The 15,671-nt window shown below is 37.7% G+C and overlaps 2 protein-coding genes across 2 annotated transcripts; both read left to right on the forward strand.

Moving 5' to 3' along the window:
* Positions 1–3,400: 3,400 nt before the first annotated feature.
* On the forward strand, positions 3,401–5,995 carry LOC145913754 (protein SGT1 homolog). The gene is made up of 6 exons (XM_083001507.1): positions 3,401–3,591; positions 3,740–3,836; positions 4,253–4,448; positions 4,746–4,819; positions 5,238–5,366; positions 5,654–5,995. Exons 1-6 carry the CDS (start codon positions 3,521–3,523, stop codon positions 5,759–5,761), a joined length of 675 nt encoding a protein of 224 aa, XP_082857633.1. The 5' UTR covers positions 3,401–3,520; the 3' UTR covers positions 5,762–5,995.
* A 2,803-nt stretch (positions 5,996–8,798) lies between these two features.
* Positions 8,799–15,387, forward strand: LOC145914079 (uncharacterized). Its single transcript, XM_083001857.1, has 5 exons — positions 8,799–9,215; positions 9,510–9,710; positions 10,587–10,823; positions 11,769–11,849; positions 14,519–15,387. Exons 1-5 carry the CDS (start codon positions 8,889–8,891, stop codon positions 14,921–14,923), a joined length of 1,251 nt encoding a protein of 416 aa, XP_082857983.1. The 5' UTR covers positions 8,799–8,888; the 3' UTR covers positions 14,924–15,387.
* Positions 15,388–15,671: the final 284 nt, after the last annotated feature.

Below are 15,671 nucleotides of genomic sequence, written 5' to 3' on the forward strand. Positions count from 1 at the left end.
AGTGATTTAGCGCAATACGCCAAAATTGTGACGTCATAATAAACTACAACCATGAAAACTAAAATGTACCAGCTTTGAATTGTTTCTTTTTATTGCGCGATCTGTTTTTATGAATAATCTTCATCTATTCAAACTAATCCTTAATTACATTGAAGTGTATACAGTTGGGCCCTCCAAAAGCAAAGGACCTAAACTCGCAAGCTCTAAACTGCTTGTTAAGAAACAACATGGGTAAAAGCCCTGCATGTGAGGATTACCTGCACTTACTGCATAATCTGAAGAATCTCAACGAAATTAAAAGATGCGTTACTGCATTAAAAGGGTTTTAGTCACCTCAATGCGTTCGTTTCGGGCCCATTATCTTAGATAGGCGGCAGTACTTCACAAATGATTACATGAAAAAAGAACCTGGCGCATCTGACAGCTCTTTGTCTGTACTCTGTAAGGATTGAACTCTCTTGGTTTGTATACTGACTTTTGTATTGAAAAATGTACACTAGCTTTCGCGAATACCTTGCTTCATCGGGTGTAATTCACATAAGACTGATACGGCACATTTAACTCTTCAAGGATTGTAACGGATTCTTGCTACTGACCGAAGATAAATATTACAAATTTAATTTACTCAAAGTTTCTTTGGAGTGTAAAACATTAAGTTAACTAGACGGAATAGAAAAGGCACAGCTAATATGCTAATCATGTTAAAGCAGTCGTTTCAAACACACTGTGTTCATTGTCAGTAAGTGTATGAAACGCTTCAACGAGATTAGCATATTAGCTTTGGTTTTTCTATCCCATCAAAGATGCAATGCTTGTCTACATTCAAACATTCAACACAATACTTCATTCATCGAATTCAAAAAGTTGGTTTTTCGAGACTGAAATAAACCATATCTTTCAACTGCACAAGTGGTAAACGCAACCTTTTAAGACTCGCTTTAAAAGTGATACCATGCCACTGCGGCGGCAAGCGGCGCTAAGCAGCTCCCTGTGGTCGATACTCCGTGACACTCCACACTCTCAGAAACCACTTGCAAGTTTCTGCTTGTTTCCTGATACCTAAAAATTCGCAAAAAACTTAGAGTCTCTGCTTGCGACTGCATTCGAGATCAATCGTAAACGTTCGTTTGAGCGTAGAACAAGGACAGCTGAAAATATGTCGGAACGACATTCCAGAACATATAACCTGGCAAAGATTGACGTTCCGGCACTACTCAGTCCTTGTCCCGAATGCGCGGACGAAATATGTTGTTCGTTAATAATTCAATGAGGATTAAATTCAGCATACATACGTCGTTGCCAATGTTACCAAAGAAGGACTAGAAAGGCCTAATAGCTGGGTTTAACTCGTCATTAAACCAAATTGGAAACCTTGAGATATAGTTACAGTTTCCGGTACATAGAGTATGTATATACACTGTACGTGCATCCGACGTGTGCTGCTACATAAATACACCTATCGTATATGCTATAACTGGTGAAATAGAAAACCAAAAAAACGCCGTAAAGTTCCAACATACATTGTAAATTGTGATCAATTCGACATGACGTCAAAAGTGCTGAACATTCTGCCACACCACACCATGTTGCTTTCAGGAACATCTTTAAAGATCCATGAAATTATAAAGGAGCATTTATCTTATACCTGACAGAAAATACTGGATTTTCCTCATAACGAAAGCTTTACAGACAATGGAAACAAATGGTAAGCTCGCTCACATTAAAAATGTAATAAAAATCGAACTGTGGTTTTGATAAGATTCATTCACTGCGAATAAAGAAACGAAAATGTAATACAAAAATAAATTCATTCTGTTGTTAGTTGGAAATGCTCTGTCTCTTCAATTATAACGAGCTTGCAACCTAACAAACCTAGAGCAAAGTTTTCGTTACTTCACTCGTCTGTATGCCTAATAACCGATGTGTCTTCAGGCATAGCATTGCTGTCGTAACATGGTCCCCATAGGAAACGTCGGTTTAAACGAATTGATTGGCCACCATACAAATCAGCGAATCACTTTAAAGCTTAACAAAATCGATACCCCTTTAAGAAAACGTTAGTCGTTCGATTAGTTTCAAATATATTTAAGATAAGACAGGTGTAATTCAAATCAAAATCTTCATGCAATGTGAAAGTATCCGGTTATTTATTTTCGTGTAACATAGGCGATATGCCGGGAATGACTACCACAAGACAAAATGCATACTGCTGCAAGATTAGGCTACTCGCGAATCTTGAAACATTATTGATTGTTCTGCATAATATCATTAATTTACCCTCAGTTAAATGTTTCTTGCATTTTCGGTTTAAAGAAAAGCAAAACCTTAGTTTGTGTCCTTCGAGAGAAAAAAAACAACCTAAAAAAAGAAAGTGGTTGTCTGCAGTCCGATTTCAGGGTCGAAATGTTCTCATCGTGTAAGCCGCTCGAAACAGTCCAACAAGATTTTGGAAATTAAAATGCAGTTAGGTTCGATTTGTCGCTTAACCATCTCCACCGTATTTCTTCTTAGTTGCCAGAAAATTCGTTAGAAATGACATTACCGCAGTGCCCTTCAAAATTCCGGGGAGCGCTGTTAACAATCATACGTTTTGGCTGAAAAAGGCAAAAACCTCCCAAGAACATCCGAGAGGAAAATAATACATCTATTGTTCAGGTTATCTCACTGACTTTGAATTGTCAAGCAAAAAAAAACATTTCTATCTTGCGTAAACGAACATAAAATAACTATATTACTTGGTTGCGAACGGTTCTAACCTTCTTTGTCACTGTTGCCGTATCACAAATGTTCGCTAGCATTAAGATGAAGGGAAACTCTTGGGGATAAATTGAATATCAGCTACGTATTAAATAAATCCTCTCACAGGTTGTGTATAACATAGCCATGTTGTTCTGATTAATTTTGTTCGGTCAATTTCAACCTAATAAGTGCCAAAGATTATTTTTTTATATCTAAAATATCATTTGTAGTTTCCGCAAAAAATAACAACTACGCAGATGGATAAACATGAAAGAAATAGAATGGCATAGACATCGAAAAAAAGTATATAAGTTATCACAAGTGTCCATGTGAAGGTGATTTGCTCACGGAGAATTACTGTTTGCTGTAGCATCAGCCAGTCGCACCGGGATGTGATCGGCTGCGACAAGCCGTATACGTTAGGTGGCCACCCGGCTGTGCTCGCCAAAGCAAAACCCTATCGAAACGCAAACGGCAACTTGATTCTCAGAGCGTTTCCTGTGATCCATATAACATTTCGAGGACAGTCCAATCGTCGGAGGTGGTCGGAAATAAGAAAGAAAAACAACATCCAAACCAAGACCCGTATACTTTGTGTCATCCGATACAATTTCCCTCATCCATTATCACGTCACGCTTGAGTGGTTCTGTGCAACGGAACTTGAAGTGGATGCTAGAAAGTTCTGTGCAGTTAACTGCAGTTTAAACGTGGTAATTTTGTTGTTTGTGCAGCTACTTTTGTGTTCTAAGAATACGTGAAAGTTGGAAAGGCATTTTTCAAATGGAAAACGAGACTTCTGACTCAAATACAAACGCCGATCAAACTGGTGACAAAGCAATTCTGAAACCAAAGTATGAATTGACTTGAAAATAAAACTGAATGTTATAGTAAAGACACAATTTAATACAGACAGTTTAATAATAAAACCATAAATTAGTTGCTGTTAGATTGATTGGGTAAATAACAAGTAGAATATCCATTTTTTAATGCTTCTTTTAGGTTTGATTGGTACCAGACTGACAGTCATGTGACTGTGAGTGTGATGGTAAAAAAGCTGAAGAAGGAAGACATAACTGTGAATATTGACACCAACATTGTAAGAAACATGAAATCTAATCTCTAAAGTGGACAGAATCTAGCCCCTGATGTGGCACTGTCTAAAAACCAGCGACAGCAAGTGTTTCTGATTACCGTCAGTCGGTTTATTTTTGAAATACGAAAATTGATTTTGCCTACAAAGGCTTCATCAGTTTCTGCAAATAAAATGCAATAAAGCAGTCGAAGCTGTGGCCACAGTGTTCACCGTTTTAGTTTTATTTTCTTGCCCATTTTGTGTACAGGTAGCTTCAAGTGCTTTATTGCATTTTATTTGCAGAAACTGGTGGTGCCTTTGTAGGCGAAATCGATTTTTTTCGTATTTAAAAAATAAACCGACTGACGGTACTCAGAAACACTTGGTTTCAAACATTTTATATTTAATATTTCCAACAATAATAAGTTATTTAATTGCAGCTTACTGTACATATTCAACAATCTCCGACGAATGAACAGGAATATCATTTAACTCTCAATCTGTCACATTCGATCGTACCGCACAAGAGCACAACAAAAGTGCTTTCAACAAAAATTGAAATAAAATTACCAAAAGCTGAGGACAACCGGTGGCTTGCTTTGGAAGGAGACACAAACACTATCCTTCCCGCCAAAAGTATAGCGTTCTCTGGTAGAACTCTTTAAATAAGTATTAGAATCACCAAACGGTCTTATGTGCAACAGAGACTTGGTATCTGATTATTTCGACAAGTTATAAGAAAAAACCCTCAGTCATTATTTATTTCTTCTACAATTATACAATTTCAGTATCACTTATTCACATAGATTCTAGTTTTTTTTCTCGAGACAAAACTGTATCACCACAAGCTTATTTGTTCTATGTAAAGTATGATATGTCATTGTCTAGTTGTAATGAAATTACACTGGATAACATCACATTCTTTTTTAACAGTTGAAAAACCTTCAACCAACCTTGATGTGAACAAATATCCTTCTTCTGCTCATTACACGAGAGATTGGGACAAAGTAATTTTTACATGTCTTTTAAATACTATTTTTTGAATAGCAAATTTGTAACAGTAAATTTTATGGCTTAGTACATCTGTTTATAAAGTTTTAAAAACCCTTTTCTTTCAAAAACAAAACAAATATTAATGAGAGCTGCAGACAGGTGTACACACTGTTTCGACCTTACTCTGGCTCTTTTGCACATATAAAACAAATATTGTATCATTAAAATTACAACAAAAATGCTCAATTCAAGTTTTACAAATAGATTCAATGCTCAAAATTATTCATAATGTAACATTTTTTTGTCCCGGTGGTGGTATTGTATCTTTTATTACTATGAGAAACTGTGTTTATACAACCATATTACAACTATAAGTTTTAAATACAGTAATCATGTGTCGTTTTTTAAAATGGTATCATTTTAATCAAACAGGTTGTGCACGATATCAAAGAAGAGGAGAAGAATGAGAAACCGGAGGGTGAAGCAGCATTGAACGAACTTTTCCAACAAATTTATAGAGATGGAAACGATGAGACGAGAAAAGCAATGAACAAATCCTTCGTAAGTTTCAATTGTTTATTTTTGTGTTTTTCATTTGGCTTCCAAAGTAATTTCTCTATGTCTTGTTTGTGATGGAATAAAGTGCCAGATTTGTTGTAATAACGGTAAAATGTGATATCCCACGACACTACATGAACAACTTAACTTCCATATAAACATGCTTTTTAAAAAAGACCTAGGTATCATCGTCAAGTAGGTAAATTCAAGTTTTTTTTGTTTGTAATACACTAGCCGACTCCAATCTGAAACATCTTATTTCAAATTATTTAATTGCTTATAAAATCTAGAGTGAGTCTGGTGGTACAGTCCTGAGTACCAACTGGGGCGACATTGCGAAAGACAAAGTTGACGTGAAACCGCCCGATGGAATGGAGTACAAGAAGTTTGAGAAGTGAAACTTTACAATTGAGACTAATCCTCAATTTATCCATTATCCCAACAGCAGCCAGGTCATTAACGTGTTGTAACTGTATTTTGTGATTTCGTTCAATTTCCAATGTTCCTTCATCAATATGTACAATGTTATTTTCACATAATCTGGTCAAGGTTTGAGTCGCCCTCTGGTTTTTCTATTTTATTCTGGACCAGATTTTATTGCTTTTGTAAAATAAAATAAAATCTTGCTGTAGCGTTAATAGCTTTGTAGTACTCTAAAAAATATTCTTGAAAAATACCAACCGGCAGATGGCGCTGTGATGCTGCACACGCAGCAAATCCGAGTTATTGGGTTTCAATTTTGCAAATCGTTTGTTAAACAGGAAAAGAAAGATTGTTTTCAATTCGTTCTACCAATTGTCCTGGCTTAAAGTTGTTGTTTTTTAATACAACTAATTAAACAGCGTTAAAACCCCCTAAAAAGCCTTTGCGACAAGCACGTTCTCGATCCTGTCCAACGCCAGTAACTATTGCAGTTGTACTGAGAAAGCAGGTGGACAAGTTTTTCAAGATCATGAACAGGACTACTTACAATTTTGCAAGAAAATTTGCGCAACAAAGCCTATGATAAGTAGATCTAAATTTGTACAATTTTCTTGTTATATTCGTTCAGACAAGCGAAATGTCAGTAAAATACATGCCTTTAAGCACAGATGCATATTCAGTATGTTTTTTCATTCTAATGTAATCAGTAATTTATTTTTGCACAGTACTGGGACGTGAACAAGAGGTCAACGATTTTGTTTGTCTGCCTCTTGGTTTTTACAATCTATGAACAAAATCAGTTAAACAACACGTTTCCACAATAATTGTTTTTCGTAAATTTAATAAAATTATTTTGTGAGGTAAAAGTTACAAATACCGATAAACCTTTCCGGTCACCTAAAAAACAGTTACGTCAAAACAAAACGTTAAAGTTGCAAAACGACCGTTGGTGGCATAGGTTTTAACCAATACTTTTTCTGTTGTTACAGTTTGCCTACTTTTTGTATCATCATTTTTTTTAAAAAACATTTCTTGCACCTCATCTGTATTGAATAGATGGTGAATAGTATATACAGTACGTGTACTATACAGTTAACATCGCGTTCCTTAGTATTTCCGGCCCTTTCTTCTTGCACCATTTTACGCGTTATTATTGGCGTCTAACTCGATAACCTTTATGATTTCATCGGTGCCCAAGCCATTTTATTTCTTGTGTGTATTGGTTATCCGCTTAGATTTCCTTTTGTGCAAAATGGGCCTACAAAAGATTTCATTTAAATCCTAGTGTTCTTGTAATGGTTTTTTTTTCGTGCAGCTTTTTGAGTAGCTACCGATATATAAAGTTTAGTGAATACGATTTAGGCGCGGTGGTTTTTCCCATGAGCGTATATTCCTCATTGCTTTTCACAGATCATATATAACTGACCCTGAACCATAACTGTGAGAATGTTGTCATTAATTATGAATGCGTCTCTATTGGCCTTGAACTTCTTTAAAGCTTAAATCCTGACGCTTTAAGTTGGGCCGTCATGCTTTTTTTAGGTGACGCAGAGTAACGTTAGCTTAATGCGTTGGTTAATAATTTAGTCCCACTTTGAAAAGGAGACCTTCAGTGTGTTACTGTTTCAACACATTTTGGTGCAGTGACCATTCTTTACATTATTGGCTTTTCTGTTGTCATGATATAGGCCCGAATTATTTCATGGTTTATAGGGTTTTGCAGAAAGTATGACACTATAAACACGCCTATGTGAAAAATGCCGTCAAGTAAGAATACTACAATAATGTAGGCAAAGTTTCTTTGTATTTTGACGTGTTGTATCCAAACCCCAAATCCCTAATGAAAAAAATTGTCTTTATAAAAGCCAATAAGGTCGCAAATGAAATTGGGGTCATTATATTAATACACTGTTCGTTAATTTAAAACTCCGTCCATTGCGTGTGTAACGTTAGGGTATTTATAATATGACATTGTGGGGATATTTTGCCAACAATACAGGTGTATGAAATGTCACAATGACGATGAAATTGAGCTCCAGGGCTTTTGTAAATTGATTCGGAAAGTGATTATGAATAACCCAGTGAAAGGAATAACCACAGTGTTCTTCCAGTAGACGATAGGCCACATATAAATAATTTAAATCGCAGTAAACAAATGACTTGGGAAGCTGATAGTCTGGGGTTAGTTCACACGGAAACCGAAAATCTAAAATTCTGACTTACGTAATAATGTCTTCAAAATATAAATAAAATGTGTACAAAATGATCCAATATTCCATAAAACTTCAAACGCTATTTTTTTTCAATTAAACTGTTCTTTTGGCATTTTTTTCACCGGCGTTTTGCCTGCAATTCAACTATAGACGTCATCTGGGTAATGTGCGAGAAGAACAGATTACAATAGGCAGCATAACGATGTGTTAGATTTATTGAAACGTAGTTAATAATTCCGTCTTTTTTGTTTAATGTTCCGGTTTGAGTTACAAATGCACCCTAGAAGGAAAAGACATCGTGCGTATTCGGGCGTTTATTGATTATTTGATGACCTGATCAAGAACCTAAACCGGGTTTCATCCAACAATTTACTTCGAGAATGCTCCAGGGACATTTTAAGCCGCTTTCTAGTGTATAACATTTTCTATTCATGGCCGGGCATTAAAAAAGAAATCCATTTTGAGCTAATACTACCACTTATACGTCAACAGAATCCACGAAACTAAAAATATATTACGTAGAAATTCCATCTTTTGGTCGTTGTAGATTCCTTGCCGATTAAGTCAAAATACCTATAAACTTAGAGTGGGTAATGACTTAAGATATTGTAGCACAGCGCCATGCATAATTAATCTCCGAGCATAAAAAAACGCAGTTATGACTCGCCGAAGCGTTTTCGCACAGAAGCCGACCAGGCGTTTTTCTTGGCTCGCGAATTCCCTTAAGTGTCCTCTGCGCTTTGGTGGGGAATTACATCGAATATTTGAAGCACCTCATTCGACCCTGTGACTCGAGGATAAACAGAGCAGAAGCGAATACGAGTGTATGCGTTCATTATGTGGTGAAGTCATGAAGTAACGAGGAAAATGAGTCGATAACGCAGCAGTTATGCATACGATTACGGCCTTAGCCGTTGTGTTGGCAGCATACGTACTGGTCCCTTTTCTAGTGATTGGTTCAATACGCAAGAAAACCGCATCGTCGAGTTTGGTTAACTTGTGTGAAGGCGTGTGTACTTGTGGGACCTTTAAACATCCCGTCGAAGCAGCGACGAACGGCCATGACGCACAATTTGCTGCATATCCTTCATCAGTTGAAGACGGTCGCGCGAAGTTGTTCAGTAAATGGTCGGTTCTTCAAAACCCTGGTTTGAATTTCGAATACCCGGTCACCATTATCTTTTGTCAGCGTCTGAGAAGCAAGCGTTTTCCAATGGTAAGACGGTCGCAGAAACCTTATCAGCGGTAAAGTTACTATAGTAGCTTAAATTGTAATTTTGTGAGTTAGCACTTTCTAATCTTGTTGTATGATGAGTGAGATGGCCTATACAGCTTTTCTTGAAGCTCGCAAAATGTATTAAACGACATGTGAGGCGTCGATTAATTCGCTTGCATTCGCGTTTAAACTAAAGGCAAACCACATAAGTCAACCTTTATTGCAAAAACTTGTCTTGTGGAAAGCTAATGTTCATTACACCGAAATGGGTCAAACTGAAACAAGGTTTTTCAGGAGCCGATGGTTACGTCATCGCCAGCCGAAAATTTGTTTTTCTCCGAAATCAGTGCGCTAGTTCTGAGACAAGGAAATCTTGAGGAGGTTTTACGCGAGGATCTCCAACCGTTCCACGAAAGCGTGGAATATGTGGATTTGTCGTACAACCAAATTACGTACATTGAACCCGATGCCATCGTTGATTTGATCAAACTACAGGTATGCAATAAGTTCTTATAAATGGCGTAAATATGTGGATAGCATTAGATAAATCATTTGAGGCTGGTCTTGTGTTTAACGGCGTTTTGCCACATGCGAATTTGCATAATATGTGCATAGGATCCATTATTTTAATTTGATTTAAAACTATGGAAAAAGAACTGCAACAACCTTCACATTTGCTAAAAAGTTTTAATTACCGAGTCTTTCAAGCGGGGACATAAACAGCACAAGGCAAATAGTGTGTCTTGATTCGTCCAAACTAAGTGTTTGTATCTGAAAAACCTGCAAAGTTCCGTGACTCACCAAATCCCTGGAGTAGAGTTTAACCCATTTTTGATCGAACCCGCTTAGGGATTCGCTGCATTAATAAATTAAAATTGTGGATTTAAAGTGGCGCAATCGTAATGACTAAAGAAAATCGTCACTTTATCGTACAATACGCCGATCCACTCTCTACCTACTAAATCAAGGCGACTCGATTGAGTCGTTGGTACCAGTAGACATAGAAACAATCACCCATGGGTTTGCAAAGATAAGCAGTAAATGACAACATTTTGATCTTTTGCTGCTGATTCAAACGGAAAGGCAAAGCTAATGTGCTCCTGTTAGTAAATAATCTGTACAGTTACATAATTCCTTAAAAAGTAACACGATACTGTTTAGACCGACAGTTTTAAAGCTCGTTTCCTTTATAACCAGGCATCGAGCTTTTACATGGTGTGCAGTAAATTTCTGGTGTTTTTGTGCATCAAATTTCTTGAAAAAAAGAATTTTAAACAAAATTAATCATTCAGGAGATGGACATTTGTCTTGTTTTTGAACCTTGAATTTTCATAAAAAAAAACAGAATTCTAAACAAAATTATTCATTCAGGAGATCGACTTGCGTTTCAACAAACTCCACCACCTCGGAGCAAGGTCGTGGGAGTCAGGAAAAATGTTTGTCCTTTTCGAGGCGGTCGGGGGCAACAGGAATTTTTTGAGCCTCGTTCGCTTGCGCGGCAATCCCTTGATATGTTCGTGTGGTCTTGCGCGAACTATCGTAAGAAACGTGGTTATCCCATCTGATGACGCGTCAAGCTGTTACATCAACAAATCGACAGAAGCAAAGGTGAGTCTTAGCGAATGCGTTGACGTTAATTAAGTAAGTATTTGTGAACTTTGGGTAAACAATGTGGTTTGAAAATGTGTTAGTGTTGAAAATGTGTTATCAATGGTGAATGCGGAATCTATTTATATGATTCCGAATTTAACATTTAATCTACATATTGACCCACTTCGAAGACCCTATTGGCGATCTCGGATATCGTGCTTCTATCATTAGGACTCATCGGAAAAAAAGTGTCTGATCTGTTTGGCTACCATGCCAGTAAACCGAAATAACACAACAACATATGCACACCTTGTTTCGTTTTAACACAATGTAACTATGTATCCAATAAGTAGTCATTATATGATGTGTGATTGCTGCAAAGGCACATATACTACCATGTTGCCATTTAAACGAAACTGTTGTATGACACAAGCAACAGTTGCCGCCACCAAAGTTCATTTTGTGGGGGAACTATTTTGGTATGTTACGCCACTTGCTTTAATATTGACGTCATGTCGCCATTATACTGTTATATAAAGATTAGCTGTCAACTGTCCATTGCGTGTAGCAACCGAGACATGAAATCGATTGAGTTTGTGGTACAACCGCATGCAATACCTGCTTTCTTGAGCCAAGCGCAAGCGTCTAGTAATTCATTAGTATGTTACAGCATGTATGGTAAACAGATTCAATTCTTTTAAAAAGAAATTGAATATGATCAAAAAACAAACACTCAATAAATTCAAAGCTGACGAAAATAATTTACTTGGTCGACAATGGGTAACGACTGAAACGTCGACCAGGTAAATTATTTTCGCCATCAAAACAGCTTTGAATTTGTTGAAAATTATGCCTGGTAGCATCAGCAACAAAAAAATACTAACACAGCTGAGAATATAGTTTGTGCTGTAACTGCACAACAGTTTCCTCGTTTTAACTGCAAACCTTTTGTTATATCGATAGAATGGCTTTCTCCCCTCAAGCTACATCAACATTGCGCGTCAGACCTCCCAGACTGAGCTGATTCGAAATTTGTGCAGAGTGGTGAGTAGTTCAGTTGCATGACTGACATTTTTGCCAATCGTGTTAAGCCGGAAAATTATATTTAGCCTCGTGAAATATTCAGGTCGCATAATTCAATAGTACCCTGTATTTTTACCAATGTTGCTATTTTTACTGCAAACATATACAAGGCGAACCACGGGGAATTTGTGACAATAAACGTATGTAGGACAGAGGCGCTTTTTATTAATGCCGGCCGCATCACACAGACCTTATTTCACAAACATTTAAACAGACATTTAACAAGTTTTCTAACCTAAATCAATATCATAAGCCTGTTAAGTTTTTGACAGTGCACAGCCTACAATAAGAAATATACTGGAAAACATGTGTACGGCCGCATGAATTAGCATCCACAGCCACATGAGACCGTACGCCACAGGTTGTACACCCCTGAAGTAGGAGGTCACAACCAACCGAGAAACAGTGTGCGTAGAAATGTTTGGAGGTGCAAGACTTCTCCGATCGTTGGGGATCGAATTCGCGTGAAAAGAAATAGTATTTCCGGTGTATTCTTTCTACCATGCCAAAATAATTCAACAGATCGCGCGGCTTCTATTTTCAATTGTTGCAACGCGCAACTATTGGGAATAAAATCGCGAAGAAAAAAATCGATACCTCTTTAATATTCATGCGCCAAACGCTATTTTGCGTCTTTCGTTTTTCCCCCTTTTGACCCTGATCCTTGTTGTTATTCCGAAAAATTTATGCAATAACGTTGTATTATAACTGTATAAGTTTCATTGATCCATCGATTTCTAAACGTCAGTTTGTACGATAAACTTGATATTGTAACAGTTTTTGGTGTACAACTAACTATGTACAACGAAATTCTGTACCGCCATGAAAAAACTCAATTTCCTGTTGATCCAGTTTCGTTTCAAAAGTTATGGCAAAAGTTGTATATTGTTTTAATCACATTTTACAAATAAAAACATCGAGATTCGTGGGCAGGATAACATAGGTCTAAATTTCAGCGCTGCAAAAAAATGCATGAACACAAAATAAAAAATCCATAAACAAAGTCAACACCTCCGCGAACCAATGACCCATATGTTGTTGGGGAAGACCGAAACCGCAAGTCCACCACAGGGTTCAAGTCAATGAATACCATGCGATTTCAGGACCACATGCGCTCAAACAATTCTCCAAGCAAAGTATACTATGGAATCTTACTCAATATAATGCCTTAATCCACACGTAAAATCGTAAACCGAACGAGTTAAACGTCCCTCAAAAGTTTAAACTGTCCTCCGACTTGAAATTTTAAATGTGCGATGCAATACCATGCAAAGTTTGTTTCGCCACGTTTAGATAACTTACACATTATACGATATTTGCGTACACTACCGGGATACTGTTATACATTAATTTTACTTTTAGCTTCAGTTATAAAGGTATTAATTCCAGCGTGATGTTTCAATGCGAGGAAATTTTGCTGCTAAATTTTGCGTAGTGTCGGTTGGTGTCTTAAACGGTTGATTTGAATTTCAAATTTGTAACATTTGACTCCTATTAATGCGACCAGTAAAGCTATCGCCGCCTTGGTTTTAAACCGCACGCACACATCACTATATCTCCAATCCTTTCGCAAATAGTTTAATCATGAACTTAGCGATTGCAACGAAAATCAATATTTTTTTTCCCAAGGTGGGCTCCAAACACGTTGCGTATCGATCCTTGTGTAACACTGGAGCTTGGGCAACGACCCCTAAGCTTCTTCCTTGCAATAAACCTCAAATCGACGCAATCCCACCCAGATTATTCAGCCTTGTCATTGATTGAGTATTCTCGTCAATAGATTGCTTTTCCATCGCCCTTGGGACATTCGGTCTCACCCATAATTGTTTTGGTCAAATCCGCGCCTCTCCCACTGGTACTGTGAAAGTGCGCAGTACGATTCGACAAGTCGCAGTTTCTTGGGTGAAACATAAGAGTGCAAACTACCCAGTACACCCACAAAGTCAAATATAATCAACACGAGTATTATAAAATGTCTTGCAAACAGAGTATTTAGAGTTGGGCGGAACAAATTAAAAATTTCCTAGTATATCAAATGTTGACGATGTGTTCTCTGGTCATTTTTACCCAAGGCCCAATTTCTGTCTTCAAAAATATTTCATGTCAGAATCAAAACATTATTGCTTTGTATTTTGTATTTATAGTCAACTAAATAGCCGAGCCATGACACTAATCTCTTACCCCCCCCCCCCCCAAAAAAAAAAACGCCACCTTCATTTTGCCCCACCTACCTTGAAAACCACTGTCTTAGTCTAAATTAGTTCTTGCTTTGTCAGTTGAAGTGGGATTTTGCGTTAGATATCAAGCTATCGGTCAGGCGTGAGCTGAAATCGCAACGATTTCCAGTCTCTGAGTAATTTCATGAACCAATTGATTCCCACCTCTAAGCCTCTTCTCATTCCCTTAAAAGCCTTTGGGCTTAATACGTGAGGGAAATTAAAACTTCCGACTGCCGTCTCGGCAAAAACGTAAATCAACTAATTTTTAGAAATGGGATTGAGATTGATTATTTCGATTAGCTGATGACGCTTTTCTTGTCTCCTTAATGCGTATTCCAATGTATTTAATTACTTAAACCCATGAAATGATAGAAGGACCTTCAGCAAGTAATTCACTTTTTTCCCTTTAAGGACGACGTCGCTGACCAACCAAGAGCAACTCATTCAAATATACAACATAGCCCTCAAGCGGCAGAACACGCCATGACCGACAGCCACAGGGACATGAACAAATTCATTATGCGTTCGCTTTCGGCTTCCCAGAAGCACCACATAGCGGATTCCAAACTCAACATCTCTTTGTCGCACGGTGGCGCCGATGTGCACTACGAAGATCACAGCAACGCCGTCCACAGAGTTTACAAGAATCGCGAAGTAGACATACCTCTGCTAGTTACAATGACAGCTTGGTTTATTATGATCTATTTCGGAATCGTAAGATTCATAAAGGCCAACTCAGTGGAGCGTAACCAGCACGTGGCCTATTTAAGGACGCTGGATGTAGCAGAGGAATCTGATGACGACATAAAAGCCTGACATTAAGTTACCGACTTCTGCTATGGAGTAAGTTATTGGTTCCCAGCCGGGTGCCATTTGTAACCTTCGGGCTTTCCGCCTTCCGCGTGGTTTTATTTATATTTACAATGGCAATTTTTGTCATATCGTGTACCGGTACTGTGAAGTTACATTGAGGTTTCAAACATTAAGTTGAGTTGTTTTCATTTTGTCACCTTTCTTACAACGTATGTTCTACTCGTGGTGGTTGATCCTTGCAAACTAGAAGTGTAAGCCTCAGTGTTTCCACCTTGGTTGGTTTCTGGCGGGTTACTCCTAGTTTGGTACGCGATGGTTAATGGTAGCTGTATAGTCACCACTAAGTGGAAGTCTTACCACCATAGCTGCACTTGTAAGACCTATCAGGTCGAAACTGTGACCTTGTCTGTAGCTCATTATGAAAACATTATCGGCTCTATTGCTTATAGATGTAAGGCGAGTTTCAAATCTATTTGTTTAGTTTAATTTGTTGGTAATCACTTTCCTTGCGCAAGGGTGTACCTTGCCACTAGCTGCTGAATATCGATGTTCCACGAAATAACTTTTCAAGAATTTGGAAGGGCAAATAAAATTACCAACATTTTGCGATAATTCGTCATATTAGACAACTAGTATGAGCTGGTTATCCATGTCTGACTGCATCATTTGATGTGATGGCTCATCGGTTTATCAAAGGGTGTTGAGTGGCCAGTTTTGTATTTTTCTGAGGTATGGCGCAAACCAAGAAAGG

This window comes from Ascidia mentula, chromosome 9 (genome assembly GCF_947561715.1).
Source record: "Ascidia mentula chromosome 9, kaAscMent1.1, whole genome shotgun sequence".
NCBI classification, from domain to species: domain Eukaryota; kingdom Metazoa; phylum Chordata; class Ascidiacea; order Phlebobranchia; family Ascidiidae; genus Ascidia; species Ascidia mentula.

Excerpts from the sequence above, each read along its gene's own strand:
- LOC145913754 (XM_083001507.1), top strand. The coding sequence starts at position 3,521 with ATGGAAAACGAGACTTCTGACTCAAATACAAACGCCGATCAAACTGGT. Across the intron at positions 3,837-4,252 it reads TGAATATTGACACCAACATT|CTTACTGTACATATTCAACA; the intron begins GTAAGAAACATG and ends ATTTAATTGCAG. Across the intron at positions 4,449-4,745 it reads CACTATCCTTCCCGCCAAAA|TTGAAAAACCTTCAACCAAC; the intron begins GTATAGCGTTCT and ends CTTTTTTAACAG.
- LOC145914079 (XM_083001857.1), top strand. The coding sequence starts at position 8,889 with ATGCATACGATTACGGCCTTAGCCGTTGTGTTGGCAGCATACGTACTG. Across the intron at positions 9,216-9,509 it reads GAAGCAAGCGTTTTCCAATG|GAGCCGATGGTTACGTCATC; the intron begins GTAAGACGGTCG and ends AAGGTTTTTCAG. Across the intron at positions 11,850-14,518 it reads TTCGAAATTTGTGCAGAGTG|GACGACGTCGCTGACCAACC; the intron begins GTGAGTAGTTCA and ends TTTCCCTTTAAG.